This window comes from Fukomys damarensis, unplaced genomic scaffold, assembly GCF_012274545.1.
Source record: "Fukomys damarensis isolate Sample0158 unplaced genomic scaffold, DMR_v1.0_HiC HiC_scaffold_27, whole genome shotgun sequence".
Classification (NCBI taxonomy): Eukaryota; Metazoa; Chordata; class Mammalia; order Rodentia; family Bathyergidae; genus Fukomys; species Fukomys damarensis.
In genome coordinates this window covers 23,641,645-23,659,040 of record NW_022900939.1, presented here as the reverse complement: position 1 = coordinate 23,659,040, position 17,396 = coordinate 23,641,645, and the positions used below count along the sequence as shown (strand labels likewise).

Below are 17,396 nucleotides of genomic sequence, written 5' to 3'. Positions count from 1 at the left end.
ATGGTGCTGGAGTCCGCGCTGGCCACGCTTCTGGCCGTGGTGGCGCGGCTCGGGCCGGAGAGGACGCGCGGGCCAGTGGACACAGTGCTGCTGCAGACCCAAGTGCAGGAGAGCTTTGGATCTCTACGGCGCTGCTACGCCCAGAGCGGAGGGCCGCACCCCCGCCAGGCCACCTTCCAGGGCCTCTTTCTGCTCTATAACTTGGGTGAGTCGGGTCCTTGCAGTGTGGGATGGGGAGCCCACCATGAGGACAGAGGAGGCAGAGGAAGGAAAAAACTTTAAAATCTCATTATTCCCCCGGGTGTGTAGTATACGTCTGTAATTCCACCATTCCAGGAGGCTGAGGCCGGAGGATCTCCTATTCAAGCCCAGCACAGGCAATTTAGTGACTTGGCAAGATCCTGCCTCAAGTAAGGGACTGGGGATGTAGCACAATGTGAAGGCTATGGGTTCAATCCCCAGTACCGAAACAAAACAGAGCCTGGTGATGTTGCTCAGCAACACAACAAAAAGGAAAGAAAAGAAAAATACCATTTGCTCCCCCGCAAGAAAGTTAGTGCCCAAGAGCCAGCAGCTCCCACGTGAGACCTCTGGCCTCCCCTTTCCCAATTCTAGGCTTGTTTTTCTTAATAAAAATGGAGGGGTAAGGTAGGAAAATTGGCCTAAATAGCGATTTCAAACTTTGCTAATTTGTTTGAGACAGGGTCTCACATAGATCAAGCTGGCCCTGAACTTGCTATGTAGCCCGGGCTGGCCTTGAAATCACCACCACATCTAGCTAGTAAATTCTGTTTAATTGTCATGAAATTCTGATTTCACAGTTCACTATTGGATCAAAAGCCGCAGTTTATAAAAGTGGCCCAAGGTTACAGTGATTTCTTGGAAAAGAACCCTAGTCTCTTCCAAGAAGCGGCCTTCCCTAGCAGACAGGGGAAGGTGTGGCAGAGCCAGCTCCCAAACTGGCAGCCAGAGCCGTAGGAAACTCAAGACCCCGGCATCCTCAAGCCAGCTTTCCCACCCTCGCAGGCTCTACAGAAGCCCTGTGTGAGGTCCTACAGCTGCCTGCCGCCCTGCGTGCCTCCCCAGCCCTGCGCTTGGCCCTCGCTGTGGATTCCGCCTTCAGGGAGGGCAACACTGCCCGCCTGTTCCGCCTGCTCCAGACCCTGCCCTACCTGCAGAGCTGCGCAGTGCAGGGCCATGTGGGCCATGCCCGCCGCCTTGCCCTGGCCCGCCTCGCTTGTGCCCTCAGCACTCCTAAGGGGCAGGTGTTGCCTCTGGGCTTCATGGTCCATCTGCTGGCCCTGGATGGTCTCCACGAAGCGCGAGAGCTGTGCCGGGCCCATGGGCTGCCCTTGGAAGGAGAGGAGAGGGTTGTGTTCTTGAGGGGCCGCTATGCTGAGGAAGGGCTGCCACCTGCTGGGACCTGCCATGTGTTAGTGGGGAGCAAGCTCCAAGGGCGCACCTTGGAGGAGGTGGTCATGACTGAGGAGGAAGATGAGGTGGTGCACAGACCAGTGTCCCCCACGTCTGGAGGATGTATCTTGCCCAGAGGACTGGGTCAAAGCAATTAGGGTTCAGTTTTCATGATTCCCAGTCAATAAAACGAACTTGTTTTACAGGGACTGATCAGACTTTATTTAGTTGGGCTGCATAGAGGGGCAAAGGCAGACTTGACAAGGTCCTGTCCACCCTGGGCCTGTTTCCGTGCTGGAGCCTCTGAGGGCTAGACTTGGTGGTCTCTGAGTTGGCATCTAGGGCTAGCATATGCATCCTATCTTACACACCCAGCATCGTGAGCAGTCTTTCCATTCCCCAACACCCATCTGTTTACCCGGCCCACAAAGAGCAAAACTCATCAGGAGCTGGGTTCTCCTCTCAGGTGTCTGCAGCTGGTGCCTCAGAAGCTGAAAGGATCCCATGGTTATGTTCTGGGAAAGCACCCCATGAAAACAAGTGGGTCAGGGTTAGAACAAAAGGGTGGAGTCAGAGGTCATCCACAGGCCTCAGAGTGGCTGCTGCACCCTCCAGGGCTGCTACCACAATGCTGAGCTGCCTGTGCACCTCAGCCCATTCTTCAGATCCATGGTCAGTGTTGTTGGCCTTGGAGCAGGCATTAGCCAGGCCAGGGAATGTGGCAACAGAGCCTCTCCGGGGTGCCCAGAGCACGTGGCTGATGAGAAAAAGGGCAGGATGAGGGTCAGGATGTAGTCAGCCTGGGACTCACTCAGCTGCCATGCCTATCTGCCATGCTGAGGAAGTGCTTTCCACCTGTCTCAGACAGTGGGGCTTACAGCAGTGGTTCTGGGAGGACAGGTAGGCTATTGTTCCAACTGTGACCAGTGTGCCACCCCTCCCTGAGCTTTGCTTTAACTGTCTCAGTAGCTGGATTGGGCTCTAAAGCAGCATATCTGACATCCTCCTCCTCAGGCATGTGGCCATCATCCAGCCCCACCTCAGGAGCTTTGTAACAAGCTCACCTGTAGTAGCGTTCTTCGGGGAAGGCTCGTGGGTTGAGGAATGTCCGTTCCAAAAGCATCAGCTGGTCATTGACCATCCGGACCTGCAGCGGGCTGGGGGAGGCAGGACCTACTAGTCACCCAGCAGCCTGTGGCACGGGGCTGTGCCCTCCCTGACACCTGCCCACTCCTATTGCTTACTCAGGGCTGCCCTTCTGCAGGTCTGATATGCGCTGGCCCAAGGCTGTGGCTGCTGCCTCAAACTTCTCCACTGCAGTCACCAGAGGCCCTGAGAGGAACACCCGCGCACTGGCTTAGCCCTGGGGATTGGGGCTCCCCAGGCCTTTATGTGTATGTGGGGGAGGGGGTCGTACCCAGGCTGATGCCGTGCTGCTCCAGGAGGTCCCTGAGGTCTTGCTGGGCAGCCTGTAGGAAGCCGTGGAGGGTTTCACTGTAGTCACTGACTTTGAGGGGCAGGAAGAAGCTGTCACTGAGCCGAAGAAGCACACTTCCTGCCATCCGGGCTACGGCTTGGTGGCTACTGAAGTCTGCCGGAGGACAAAAAGGCCAGGACTAGGTCTGCGGCCCATCTTCCTTGGGCAGTCTCAGAATGGCCCTTGCCTCCTCCTCACCAGGGTCTACAAACTTCTCCACATATTCGAAGGTGTCAAAGGCTGTGTGGTAGGTGGGGTAGATCCGGGCCGATGTCTTACTCTGAGGGAATAAAGCACAGAGGTGGTAAACTTGGGGCAGGAAGTGGAAGGTGTGCCCACAGTGTATAGACATCGACTCACTGAGTCCTTGGCTCATCCACCGGGGGTTTCTAGAAATCCCTCTTAAAGAGGAGGAAACAGGCTCAGGTTAGCCTGCCAGGTGTCACATAGCTAAGAGGTAGAGCTGGGTTGAGTTCCTTTTCATAGGAAAAAGAAGCTGACATTTTGGAGTCAGGGAGACTTTAATCCCAGCTCCACGACCAAGAAACAGAATGACCACAAGGGGGAGAAGGGGCTTGGGGGAGCATCAAATAGGGTCACCAGCTGGGCACATGATGCCTCATCTCATTACACCCCATTTAGTTCAGTGGTGCCACAGCCTGCCTCGCACGCATAAGTTCCTCAGTTCATTCCCCAGTACCAAAAAAAAAAAAAAGAAAAAAGATCTTAGTGTTTCTTATAGCTGGTATCATCCCACAACTAGTTGGCAGCAGGTTCCCACAGTTCATTCCCCAAAACAAAAAAAAAAAAAAAAGAAAAAAGATCTTAGTGTTTCTTATAGCTGGTATCATCCCACAACTAGTTGGCAGCAGGTGTTTTTCTTCCTAAATAATGCATGACACGCTAATACATGTTACAATCAGTATGTGATAAAGTAACGGAAGAGTGTAAACACATGGTCAGAGAGGTTCAGAAACTTGGCCTAGTTATCACAGCAACTGAGTCGGAAGTAGATCCCAATCAGTACTAGAGCAGCAGGGTTGGAGGGGGCTGAGCGGGGTACTCGAGGTACCCCGACTGCGCACCCGGTCGTAGGTGTAGGCGATGTCCATGGAAGAGATGCCCAGGTAGTGAATGAAGGGCGCGTAGTCGCTGCCAGCACCCAGTGTGCCCATACTGCAGAAAGGAAAGGAAGGGGGCGGTGTTGCAGGGTACAAGGCGGACTGACCTGGCTGGGGGCGGAGAATGTTTGGACCCTGGTTTTACCTGGGTATCCAGCCATATACTGGGCTGCTGCGGTTGGTGTACCGGATCCAGTTGTCATAGATACTGAGACCACTGGGGCCCGGGGACCTGATCTGGCTCAGAAAAGAATCTGATATCTGGGCTGGACCCTCTCCAACCCCAGCGGCAAGTCGAAACCTCCGGGTCTCACCTGGGACTCCAGGCTCCAGACCCTCTACTGTCTGCAGTTCTCGCAAGGCGGCCCGGCCCCGCCCACCAATATGACCCCGCCCACTCACCATCAGCCCCGCCCGCCCATGTAGCCTCGCTCAGCCCCATTGCACCTCTTTGGCTGCAGAGAAAATAACGCTCTGGACAGGGGGCGTCCCCTGCCCCCTAAGGGTAGCACTGGCTGTGGGAGGAACAGAGAAAGAGAAAGACTATGGAACCCCAGCTCCTTCCTTTGCTATCCCCTCAAGGGCTACGCTGCCCGGCATCCGCCCCCTACCGAACACAGAGATGTCCACGTTGATGTAAGCCACCGTGCGCTCCTGCAGCTTGCTGAAGAACTCCTGCGGCCGGGACAGGAACGCCTCAGTTCGGCGCTGCCCTTCCCGGAACCCCCTTTCCACCCCCGACCCTGTGGGACTCACCTCTGTGAATTCGGTGGAGCCAATGAGCCCAAACTCCTCTGCTCCCCAACTGGCTAACACGATCGATCTGCGGGGACGCCAGGTGCCTGGCGCAAAGGCACAAGGGCTTGGAGGGCAGCGTCCTCCCTCCATCCTGAGGTGGTGTAGGGGCAAGGTTGGGGACGTGGGGAGGTGGGGAAAGCTGGGAAGAGTGGAGTAGCGGTGACAGGAGGGCCCGGCACCCCTCATCCAGTCCTTCCTGGAGACTGTCATCTTCCCAGCCGCCTCTCTGGGACAGACACCCCAACACCTGACTACCTGGGTCAGGGGTCCCTTCTGCCATCCCCCGCCCCTGCACGTGGGCACGCACCAGGCATGATTTGGGGAGACTTCCCGACCGTCCGCTCTCCCTGCACACAACCCACACGACTTTGGCTGATGATACACAATGTTCCCCCAAAGCCTATAAGCCCCGATTCAATCCTTGCAATAATATGCTTCTATTTCACAGTTGAAGAAACTGAGCCACAGAGTCTTAGCTGGTAGGCAGCACAGCTGGCACCGTACTGCTCCCCACAGCATCCTGCACCTTGTGCCACCTGCAGTCTCCGTGCCCACACTGCCCTTGCCCTGACTCCCAGGCCCCTCCCCAAGACTGCAGGCGCCTCACTTTCGACTCACCTTTTTGTTATATATGAAAAATTTTTGAAGTATAACATGATATACCTGTTTGCAATTATAGATCCCCACTTTTTTTTTGGCCAAAAATTCAAATCTAATCAGAAAAATGGAGGATCATAAGTCAAAATACCTGGATTGTGAAAGACAAAGAATAGCTAAGGAACTACTGCAGATGAAAGAAGGCAAGTGATCACTGTGTGATCCCCCAGTGGATCTTGGGCCAGAAGATTCTTTTGCTATAAAGGTCATTATTGGGACAAGTGACAAAAATCATCAATTTTCTGATTCTGATCATCTTACTATAGTTATAAAAAAGAAAAATACCTTTGTGTGTGTGTGTGTGTGTGTGTGTGTGTGTGTGTGTGTTACCAGGGATTGAACCCAGGATCTTCATACTGAGCTACATCACCAGCTGTTTTTTGTTTTTTTATTTTGAGGTATGGGCTCACCAAGTTACTCAGGCTGGGCTTGAGCTTTTGATCCTCCTGCCTCACCCTCCCAGAGTACTAGGATTACAGGCCTGCACCACCATGCCCAGCAAGAATGTCCTTGTTAGGAAATATACACCGATGTGATTATGGATAAAAGTTCAACACTTCTACATCTTTTAAATACTTCAGAAAAATATAGATAGCAAACATATTGAAGCTTCAGTCATTGGGAGTGTTGAGATGAAGGGCATACAAAGCTCATTTGTTTGTTTGTTTGTTTGGTACTGGGCTCCTTTGTACTATTTTTGCAGTTAAGTCCAAAGTATTTCAAAATAAAACACCTGAACAAACAAAAAGATAGCCAGATGTGGTGCACACCTGTAATCCCAGCTACTGGAAAGCTGAGACAGGAAGAGCAGAGGCCAGCCTGGGCAACTTAGCAACCCCGGTCTCAAAATAAAACATTTAAAAAGGGGTTGGGATGTAACTCAGTGGCAGAGCACTTGCCTAACCAGCACAAGGCTCTGGGTTCTAACTCCAGTATTACAAAATAATAAAAATAGGGCCAGGCATGGTGGTGCACACCTGTTATCCCAGCATTCTGCAGGCTAAGGCTGGAGGATTGCCATGAGTTCAAGGCCAGCCTGAACTAAAAAGTGAGACCCTGTCTCAAAAAACAAACAAATAATGTAATTCCTGACATCAGTAACAAAGTGGAGGGGACGGAGCTTGCTGGGTGTGAGGTTCTGTGTGCAGCTGAAATTGAATCTGTGCTGCTTTCCATCCAAGGTCAGCCCTTCAGGATGTGTGTTGGGGGGGGCGGTGAAACGGATCTGGAGACAGAGGATGGTGCAGTGGCTGCCCAAATTGTGGGTGTTATTAATGCTGCTGAACTGAACACTTAAAGGTGGAAAGTTGTAAATGTGGTAAATTTTGTTACGTACATTTTGACACGATTTTTAAAACGAGGAAAAGAGATAAACTAGTGAAGAGTGGAATTCTCATCTTCTCTCTAGATCTGCCCTCGAGCCCTGTTTTCCCCAGAGCCTGGCCGAAGCGCCCTGTGCCTGCCTCCCGAGGAGGACGAGGTCCTCAGGCTGGTCCCTATGCACAGACCCTCCCTAGTGGGGCACCTTCCCTCTGCTGCTGTCCCGATTCTAACCATTCCCCAGCTTCCCGCCAGGACCAAACTCCATACTCCCTAGCCGGGTTCTTCCATCACTGGGACCTGGCCCTGCCCACTCGGCCCCCTTGTCCAGTCCTGCCAGCCTCATCCCCAGCTGCTGCCTCTCTGCCTGCCCTCCCTGTGGGGCTCAAGCTAAAGGGAGACCTTCCCCTAGATGGCCTGGCACGTGGCAGGAAGAGCCTGGGCACTGCCCAGTCACAGTGGCACGGGGCCTAGCTCCATCTGGGGACATTGTTGCCTGCATCCATGATCAGTCCTTTCCTCGAGCTACTCTGGACTCCTGGGGCCAGGGTTGGTGGCCCATGCAGCTCTCTGTCCCCAGGATCCTTGGGCCTGACACAGGTGGGTGCTGGAGTTGGGCTGGGATGTCACCAGCTCAGGAAGCAGTGGGCTGATGGGGACCCAGGGCACAGAGCCCCTGGATCAGAGAGGGGGCTATCTCACCCTTCTTCAGCAGGGTCCCCAGGACACGGGATAGCTCCAGGAGGACAGCGGTGCCACTGCTGGGGTCCACGGCCCCGTGTACCCAGCTGTCACGGTGGTTTCCATACACCACATAGCGATCTGGCAGAAGGGACAGAGTCAATAGAAGGAGAGGGGTGGGTGGGGTTGGCCAGGTGGGGGTGTGGCCAGGGAAGGGCCCACTGAGGCAGAAGAGGGAGTGGCCGGGCACTCAGGCTGGCCGGGTCCTCAGGCACAGTGCATGTATAGAGAGCTCACCAGGCTCCACGGCCCCGCGGATGATGCCCAGGACATTTGAGGAGTTTCTTAGCTCCAGGTGGTTGTGGACACTCACTTTCACCTGGCTGGGAAAACGAGAGTCTTCACCTATCCTGTCCTCCTACTCAGAGCAGGAGAAACAGGCCCAGAAGTGCAGGAGACATAGTCACTTTCCCAGAAGACCAAGACAGCAAGGCTGGAGCGTTCACCCACTCAGTCGGTACACAAGAGGCACCGCCCAGAGGCCTGGCTGCTTACGAAACGGCAGTGACTGAGACAGATGGGGACCCGTGGAGCCTCCCTCTCCTAAACCGGGCAGACCACAGGGAGTGAAGGGCCCGGAGGCCAGGGACACTGCAGGTGCGGGGCTGACACCAGGCAGGAGTGGCAGAGGCTGATGGGAGTCACGAGGGAGGGGAAAAGTGGAGCTGAGTGGGCCGGGCAGGTGAAACACTGGGTTTCTTGAGACACTGCTGGTGGGCCATGTAGCCATTTTCTCGGCTTCCCCCAAAGGCGAGAGAGATTCGGGGATGGAGGGTTAGGGAAGAGAAGGAGGGGAGAGGCCAGACCTTGGGGTGGGAAGAGGCAAACACAGGAAGGAGAAAAGTAACAAGGAAGAGGACAGCTGGGGAGAGCGGGGCCTCCTCACCTGTCCTCGGTGAAGTCTCCGCCAGACTTGAAGCCAGGGCCCAGACGGTACTCACAGTGCAGTGCACCCTTCCAGGACGCTGGGGCCGCTGGCCCTTGGAGGTTGCTGCGGGGAAAGAGGCCCTGGGTGAATGCGTGGCTGGCGCGGGTAGGCCGCGCGTGGGCGAGGGCCCTGACAGGCTCACCAGAGCAGGCCTTCGGCGTCCTGGAAGCCGATAGGCTGAGCGGGGATCGGGGGAAACCCGGAGGCGTTGTTGCTGTCCAGGCGAAAGGAAGAGGGGTGTGCTGGAAGGTAGGGAGTCACAGGGTCCCCAAAGTATTCATAGTAGGAGCCCCGCTCCACACCAGAGGGAGGCAGGCCCCACGAGTAAGGGAAGGTCTCGTTGGGGAAGCTGTGGCCATCATTGATGTCACCGGGGTCCGTGTACACCAGCACGCCGACCACCCCATGCTTGGCAGCGTTCACAGCCTGCAGGAGGCAGAAAAGGCTGTGTGTCAGGAGGGACGGGGCCAGGCGTGTCCCGTTTCTTTTCCACCCTCCTCCACTATGGACTGGAGTGGGTCTTGACACTGATGGCTGTGCTACTTGCAACAGCAAAGGACTACTGGACACGGCCAAGTCAATGCCGGCCGACCTGGTCAGATAAACAGGGACTGTCTGGGATGGAGTATTACGCAGCTGTCTAAAAGAACAAGGGATACTGTGCACCCAAGTTCATAGCGGCATTATTCCAATAACCAAAGGCAGAAGCACACCAAGTTTCCATCAAGGAACCGCTGGGTAAGCAAAATAAAGTATATTACATACATTTCCCATGTTAAAGAAACATTATTCCACATTTTAAAAGAATCAAGTTTCGGGCGGAGGCTATAACTCAGTGATAGAGCACATGTCCAGTTTGTGGCAAGCCCCCGGGTGGGGTTTGATCCCTGGCACCAACAGCAAAAATGCAAAACAGTGCCCCAAAAGGCAAAGCCTTCTTTCCTGTTTTTTCCTTCCCTTTCTTCCATCCCTTCCTTTCCTTTCCCAGCTCTGACCCCAGACACTTCTCAAAGAACTTGTGGTAAAAATACAGGAAACGCCCTCAGCCTGGTGAAGGTTCAGCCCCGTGCTGCACACATTCCCACGGCTGTGCCATCACGGCCTCAAGCTCCGGAACCCCTTTCACCTTACAGACCCGAAGGCTTGGACCTATTAAATCTTACTCCTCATTCCACACTTTGTTTTTTTCCAATATGGGAGATAGAACCCATGGCCTCCACACTGACTTACATCCCCAGCCCTTTTATTTTTAATTCTCACTAGGTCATTAAGTTGCCCAGGCCTGGCTTGAACTTGTGGCCCTCCTGCTCGAGCCTCCCAGAGTGCTAGGGTTACAGTCCTGGACTATTCCATCGTCCTATACCTTTTTATATATAAAGGATTTCCAAAGTTTTCTAAGCCATAGATATATAATGCCTAGTCGCAAAAGTGCTTAAAATGAAATGGCAAGGGTTTGGGCATAGCTCAGTGGTAGAGCTCATGCTTAGCATGTGTAAGGCCCCGGATTCCATCCTCAGCACTAAAAATAAGAAAAAATTCTGGGCATGTGTTACATGCCTATGATTCCAGTACTTGGAAGGCCGAGGCAGGAGGATCACCACCAGCCTGGGCTGGTGAATTCAAGGCCAGTCTGAACTACATAGTAGTGAGACACTGTCTAAAAAAAAAAAGGAAAGGAAAGGAAGGAAAAAGAATTGTTTCACAGGAGGGCTTGGACTCCCAGAATAACCAAGCTGAACTTCTGCACCATGCCCTTTCCTGCCTGGGCCTCGGAGGTTGGGGAGGCAGCCAGGCCACACAGCCCATGAGTGCGCAGGGAACACAGTTCACCTCTGCCCTCCCACACAGTGGCCCTGCTCACCTTGGCCCCCCGCCCTGCCACCCCATAGCGAGTCAGGGCGATGGTGCCTTCGAGGTTGATGCCCTGGTTCAGGAGGTACTGGAAGTCGTCTTCTGTGCCGTGGTTGGCATAGATGAGGAGGCCCTGTGCCCAAGAGGAGGGATCCTTAGAACTCAGCCCAGCCAGGGCACGTGGGGAGTGGGGCTGGGAGGCTGGTAGCAGGAGGAAGAGTCTAGGTTCTGTCTCTCCATCTCAACCAGAGATGGACGCAAGGACAGTCACTTTGGTTTCCTCTGTGTCCGATGTCCTATATCAGCCCTGGCTTAGCCTTGAGCAGGGACCACTAGCGTTTTTTGTGTGACTAACACTCACTGAACATGGAGGAGCGGAGGGGGACAGAGTGTGAAGGTGACTGATTTCAGTGGAGGGCCGATGAGCCCCATTTGAGCACTTTTCCTCGGATGCCCTGGGGTTGGGCAAGGAGACGCTGTGCGGGAACTAGGGGCATCCAGGCCATGGTGAGGGGGCTCCAGGCTCACCTGTGGGGTTCCAGAGGGTGCGTAGGCAGCATAGGGTTGCACCACATCAGACCCCCCCTGCTCCCCTGTCACATTCTCCTCTTTCGGGAGGTAGGCGTGGAGAACAGCCCCATTAGGAACCACTGTGGAGAGGCAAAGTCAGGGCCAGCCGGGCAGCTCCCCTCACCCCCCGGATTTCCCACGCCAGGCAAGGCCTCACCAACTTCGACGAGGTTGGGCCGCTCTGGGCTGGGGAAGGACAGCAGCACCTCATACTCCACAGTCCTGGCCTCGTCCAGCCCTGATGCTTGGTCACCCCAGCGCTGAAGCAGCAGCTGCACCAGGGCCTCATCTCTTGGGCTGGAGGCCACATGGGGCTGCCGGGAGAGCTCTCTGCGGGGTGGCAGAGGGAGGGCAGCCGCATCAGCGAAGGGCTGCTGGGCGACAAGAGGAGTGGGCAGACCTGCTGCTCACCGAAGGTTCTCCCGGATCTTGCCAGCGTCCAGCTGTTTCATGACAGCCTCAAGGATCTCCAGGTCCAGGTCCTGGGGGACTGGCCGCTCAACCCCTTTGGGGATGGCAAAGTGGCCCAGGATGATCCCCAGCCCCAAGAGGGCAGCTGCCCCCACCCCTAGCCCTACCACCTTCACCCACGACATGCTGGGGAGCTGGGGCCGGCAGGGAGCCTGTTTGGAGACTCCTTATAGATGGGGTGTTGTGGCCAAGTTAACCATTATCCCTCGGGTGGTGCTGCCCTTTGGCCCCCAGATGGCAGGAAGAGAGTGCCTGAGACAGAGCCAGGAGCTGTCACATGGAACACATTTTCATCTTTCCCCTAGAATGGGGCCCTAGAGGGCACCGAGACAATGTGGGGACCCCAAGGCCCGGAAAAGGAACAGCCTCATCCAGATTCTCCCCATAAAACATACACCAAGCCATATGCCTATTGACTACCACTACTACCTATGCCACCCCGAGTCCCCTCTCACCTTCCTTCCTTCCTTCTTCTACCCATCTCTCTTTTTCTGAGACAGGGCCTCACTATGTAGCTCAGGCTGACCTTGGACTCGTGATGATCCTCCCGCCTTAGTGGTGAGGCCCACGGTTCCTCTATCGCTGCTTGACAAAGTTCCGACAGTGATGGGCCTTGGGTTGAGAGCATCGCTCCGGCTTTTATTTTTGCTTGCACTTTTGATTGGCTTGATTGTAATTACGGGAAATTTGGTTTTAATGCAAAAACCTGTGCAAGCTATTTCTGAGAAATGTGTCAGTTGTGTCCATCACTGAACCCCTAAGCGTGACCCCTGATCCCGGGACTTTCTTTGAAGGGGTTTCCAGTTTTTCAGTAATTGAAGATTTCACTCCGACAAGAGCCCCCAAGTTTTCTTCCGAGCATCCAATTACTTATAAAAATCCCAGAGAGGTGCTCAAAGATTTGTGGTAGAGTGATCTCATGGCCACTAGGCAACCCCCCGTTTCCTACACTGGGGCTTACATAGATGAAGTTAGAATGGTGTGGAAAGGTAAAACATGAGTAAGACATCAAGATTTGCCCTTTGCAGAAAGAGTGAAATGTTCAGGAACAGTGATGACTACGCACTAAAGAACAAGTAAATACTATTGCCAGGCAGCGGAATCGTTATTATAGAAGGGCCTAGTAAGTACAAAATACTTGCTTTCTGACTACGTAAAATAAAAGTTTAGCCAAGAAGTTGAATAACCACAGCAGTTCTTTATCAAAACCTAGTGACCTGCTAAGAGTTGGCCGCAGTCTTTCCACTGTAGCCGAAACAGACGTATGAACTTTGAAAAATGGTGGCAATCTTGGATTGTTCTTTTGATTTTGCTTTCACTAGGAAATTGTTTGATTAATAATAGCTGAGGAGCTGAGGCAATAGATAAAATGTTCCCAGAAATAATACTAAAATAGGTATGTGCTGTAGTTTACTGGAAAAACAATCTTAAAAGTTTTTACCTAGAAATTGTAAACATATGCTAATTTCCGTACGTAACCTTTACTATAATATAAAGAAGTCCTACAAAAAAAAGTCCTCCACCGTTCGGAAGGCACACCACCTCACACCTGCAGAGTGTGTCTCATCCCTTCACAAGCGCCGACTCCAGGCACCTCAGCCTCCTGAGTGCTGGGATTACAGGTGTGTGCCACCACACCCAGCCCCAGTGCCACTTTATCTCCAGCCCAGCCGGCCTTGCCTGGCTGAGCTGGTTTTATATTTGATTATCATTTTGCTTGACATAAAAGCTGTGTGTGACATTGCACAATTCTTCAAGCTTCTCTGAGTCTATTTTCTTAGCTGTAAATGGGGATACTGGGGTTGGGTGTGAGAGCACACACCTGTAATCCCAGCACTCAGGAGGCTGAGACAGGAGGATCGCTGTGAGTTTGAAGCCAGCCTGGGTGATGCAGTGAGTTCAAGGCCAGCCTGAACTACATAGCAAGATGCTGTCTGAAAATTTAAAAAAAATAAATAAAGGCCCGGCGTGATGGCACACCCTGTAATCCTAGCACTCAGGAGGCTGACACAGGAAGATTGCAGTGAGTTCGAGGCCAGCCTGGGCTACATTTTAAAAACGGGGATACTGGACCTCACTCACAAAGCTGTGGTACTATCTTCATGAAACAAGGTGGAATCAGTAGAAATATCTCGTTCAGTAGTATTTGGCCATGGGAGCTCAGTAACTTTTAGTCACTTCTCCCTTCCCTAAAACATAAAGGCTAGATAGAGCCAAACAAAGAGAGTGACCTGGAAGACTTCCCTGTTTATCCTGAAGGGTCCCAGCTTACACGAAGAGGTGAGGCTCTCGGAAAAGGAGGTGGTTCCAGAGCACGTAGCAGGAAGCCCAGACCTCCTTGGCAAGATGACTTCCTTCAACCTCTGGGCCTAGTGGAATCCAACCATGCACCCCTCCGCTCTCCCTCCTTCCCTCCAACTCATCCACGCATCCCTCCCTCCATCGCCATGCAGCCGTCTGCCCATCCACTCACCCTTCCCTCTGTTCATTTACCCACTCCTTACTTACACAGGCCAGCCCCTGGGGAAGCAAAGTCCAGCAGGAGCGACAGACAGGTTTGATGATTATCAGCCTCACAAAATGAGCCCCGACCTTATCAGAAGCCCATCAGCATGAGGAGCACACGCCCTCCTTATCAAGTCCCCACCAGGCAGGCAGCAGGCGGCCAAGGTCAGCCACAAGCTGAGAAACCGTGGCGGCAGCGGCACAAGGCCGCAGCTGCACCTCCTCCTTAGTCAAGACTGAGACCTTGGAACACAGGGAGTCACAGCACCCCTGGACAAGTGTGTGACATCTGGACGGGTGCAGCTGCACTGTGCCTGTCATGTGTCTGAGAATGTGTGTTGTCTATGTGAACACCATGATAAACCAGCGGGGGTTGTTGGAGTCAGCTGGCGTCCACACTGCTGTCAGACACAGACTTGGCCATTTTACTTCTCCGGGTTCAAGGTGGCACCATCCCTTGCTGGGCACTCTGGACCAGGTACTGGTGCAGAGTGCTTCAGGGAGCCGAGGCACAGGGACGCTTTTCCTCCTCCCCTCCCTCCTGCCACCACTGTGGTCCCAGAGCTTTCCAGTCCCCCAGGACCACTGCCATCACTGCTGTCCTTCCTACCTCGGGGAAAGCTGCACTGGTCCCTGAATGTGCCCTCGGTGTCCCGTGACGTCCCGTGAGGTCCGGATCAGGCTCGGGCGGGACCCCTTACTCTCCCACTGCCCTAGGGGACAATTTTACACCCTCTCCTCTCTTCTCAAACCCTGACACCTTCCCTCTCTCCAGCCCACTCAGCCCACCCAAGCTTCCTGTGATGCCGAGAAGAACAGGGCCAGTTGGAGGGCAGCCGCCAGCCTCGCCCACGTCTTTGGCCTTCTCTCCTAGTGCGGTGGTCAAATGGTCTTCACCCTCAGGCCAGCTCTACCCTGACATTGGAGCCCAGCCCCTTCATGACCCCAAACCTGGCCCTGGCTCGTCTCCCAACTTACTCCTATTCCTCCACTTTTTTCTTTAGTAGACCATCTCCACACACCCAGAACATCCATGTATAGCATTTAATGCCACTTTTTAGAAAGTATTTTTGGTTTTTTTTTTTTTTGAGACTGGGTCTCACTATGTACTTGAGGCAGATCTGAAACTATGTAGCCCAGGCTGGTCTCGAACTCATGGTGATTGTCCTGCCTCAGCCTCCTGAGTGCTGGGATTACAGGTGTGTGCCACCACACCTGACATCTTTTTTTTTTTTTTCAAAGTATTTTAAAAGCTTGGTGTGGTGGAGCATGCCTCTAACCCTAACTACTCAGGAGGCTGAGGCAGGAGGATAACAAGTTCAAGACCCTCCTAAGCAACTTAGTGAGATTGTCTCAAAATAAATTTTAAAAATGGCTAGGGCTGGGGATTTAGCTCAGTGATTCTACTGCCTGCCTTGCAAGCGCAAGGTCCCAAGTTCAATCCCTGGTACCAAAAAAAAAAAAGACTGGCTGGCTTTGGTGTCACACGCCTGTAATCCTAGCACTTGGAAGGCTGAGGCAGGAGGATCACTGCAAGCTTGAGGCCAGCCTGGGTAATGTAGTGAGTTCAAGGAGTTAAAGGACAACTGAACTATATAGTGAGATTCTGTCTCCAAAAAACAAACAAATAAATAAGTAAGCAAATAAGGTTGTGTCAGTACTCTGAGAGGGTGCGGGAGTAGGATTCCAAGTTTGATTCCAGCCTGGACAACTTAGCTATATAGTGAGAACTCACAAAATTTGAAAAAAATAATGGTTAGGGTTGTGACTCTGGTTCAATGGTTCCTACCATTATGAGGACCAAGTTTTTAGGTCGAGGTGGGCTCCCTCTGTGCCCCTTGCCCAGAACAGAGCTGCAAAAATTCCATTCTGTATAATTCCATTCTGTATGACAGTCTCCCTGTGTTTCTGTTCCTCTTTTTAGGCAGCTCTGTCTTAGGGCATCTCCATCCTGTTTCTGTTCCTCTTTTTATGATCTAAAGATGGATTCTTCCTGCTTTAATCGATGTTTTTTAAAAAGGAGGGTTGATGAAACTGATTTAGCCAACACTGGTACTAGTCACAGCTTACATAGGCAGCCACTGCTAATATAGGCCTTAGTCATTGCTTACATAGGTAGTCTTTGTTAATTATAGAATCTGTTTAATCAGATGTTCTTTAAAACGAGGAATTGATTCTGTGAATGTAGGTATTATTAATTTTCCAGTAAGTGCCCTCCCGGTGCCCCTCAAATATCCAATGGTAAGCGAGAGCTAAAAATAGGACCTGTAAAAAGGGAGAGTCTCCCTAACCCTATATAAACCCGCTTCAAAGGTGGATCTGGACTCTCGGTCTGAAGCCGCTGTGACGGTGACACCTGAGGGTCCAGGCTCGAGCTTGCAATAAACTCCTCTTGTAACTGTATCGGACCTGACTCCTTGGTGGTCTTTGGGGACTTGGCCACTTGGGCATAACACCATGTAGGAGGCCCTGGCCGAACCTCAGTACTGTGTGGAGGGGGACTCTCTTAATCCCATTGCTCCTCCCGTGACCCCCATCCTCCTGTTCCCTTTTTGTCCTTGGAAGTCTTGGCTGGTCCACAGTTCCTCCTTTCTCATTCTCTGGAAACCTCTCTTATTCAGGCCCTACCCACAGCTCTACTACCCTTGAAAAGGTCAACTCTCTCTATGTTGCTGAATCCAGTGGTCTCCTTGGATGAGCTGGCAAAAACATGTGTCACAGCTGGTCACCTGGACCTCATCAAGCTTCTGGTCTCTTGGTTTCTAGGGCCTCAAAACCATCCACAGGCCCCTCCAGTTTCGTGGTTGGGAATCCTTTATCACCTGGCCTCTTACTGTCACAGTGACCCAGGGCAAAGGCCCTGTCTTCTCTCTTGACACCACATCAGTGGGTTTTAATACTGTGTTGGAGCCAGGCAGAGCACCCAACCAACCCACTTTGGAATTCCTAACCCATGGAAACTGGGAGATAATAAATGCTCACGATTTTAAACCTTCAGGTTTCTCACTGTGTAGCCCAGGCTGGCCTCGAACTCACAGAGATCCTCCTGCCTCAGCTTCCGGAGTGCTGGGATTATAGGCGTGCGCCACCACCCCTGGCGGTTTGGCATTAATTTGTTACACAACAATTGCTAACTAATACAAATGACCAAATATAGACTGAAAACCCACAGATTCATGTTCCCAATATGAAAATGTCCCGTGATCTCCGGTCTTGTCTTTCCATACGCCCACTTGGCATCCACAGCTGGGCAATCAAGAGGCATCTGACTCGTTCCTGATCTGTGTCCACAGCTCCCCACACATGCACGCTCCCTGAGGCTGCCCTCTGATGTATGGGAGCGCCGTCCTTCTAGTCCCTCACAGTGAAAATTGGGAGTTGTTTCATTCCTCTTTCTCCACACCTCCCTTCCAGACTATCAGTAAAATGTGTTACCTTGCATTTACAAGGCAGGCACAGTGCCACTACCTAAATCCCCAGCCCAGTATGATACTTTTTCAACAGATGGTCTTACCCTCACATGGGGGACCCTTGAGGATGTCAT

General features: G+C 52.8%; 2 protein-coding genes across 2 annotated transcripts in view; one reads left to right on the top strand and one right to left on the bottom strand.

The window, feature by feature from the left end:
* The window catches only part of Sac3d1 (SAC3 domain containing 1), a 3,471-nt gene extending 704 nt beyond the window's left edge, over positions 1-2,767 (top strand). Inside the window, exons 2-3 of the mRNA XM_033756822.1 lie at positions 2-205; positions 1,027-2,767. Coding sequence (XP_033612713.1) covers positions 2-205; positions 1,027-1,571 — 749 coding nt within the window. The 3' untranslated portion in view covers positions 1,572-2,767. The remainder of the gene's footprint in view (position 1; positions 206-1,026) is intronic.
* Positions 1,977-11,472, bottom strand: Naaladl1 (N-acetylated alpha-linked acidic dipeptidase like 1). Its single transcript, XM_010636017.3, has 18 exons — positions 11,288-11,472; positions 11,034-11,206; positions 10,835-10,956; positions 10,317-10,439; positions 8,598-8,881; positions 8,414-8,518; positions 7,765-7,850; positions 7,489-7,608; positions 4,768-4,853; positions 4,623-4,686; positions 4,459-4,526; positions 4,157-4,248; positions 3,976-4,066; positions 3,089-3,170; positions 2,831-3,004; positions 2,658-2,745; positions 2,478-2,570; positions 1,977-2,170 (listed from the first exon to the last, which is right to left on the bottom strand). The coding sequence occupies exons 1-18, from the start codon at positions 11,470-11,472 to the stop codon at positions 1,984-1,986; spliced, it is 2,223 nt and encodes a 740-aa protein (XP_010634319.1). The 3' UTR covers positions 1,977-1,983.
* Between the last annotated feature and the right edge of the window lie 5,924 nt (positions 11,473-17,396).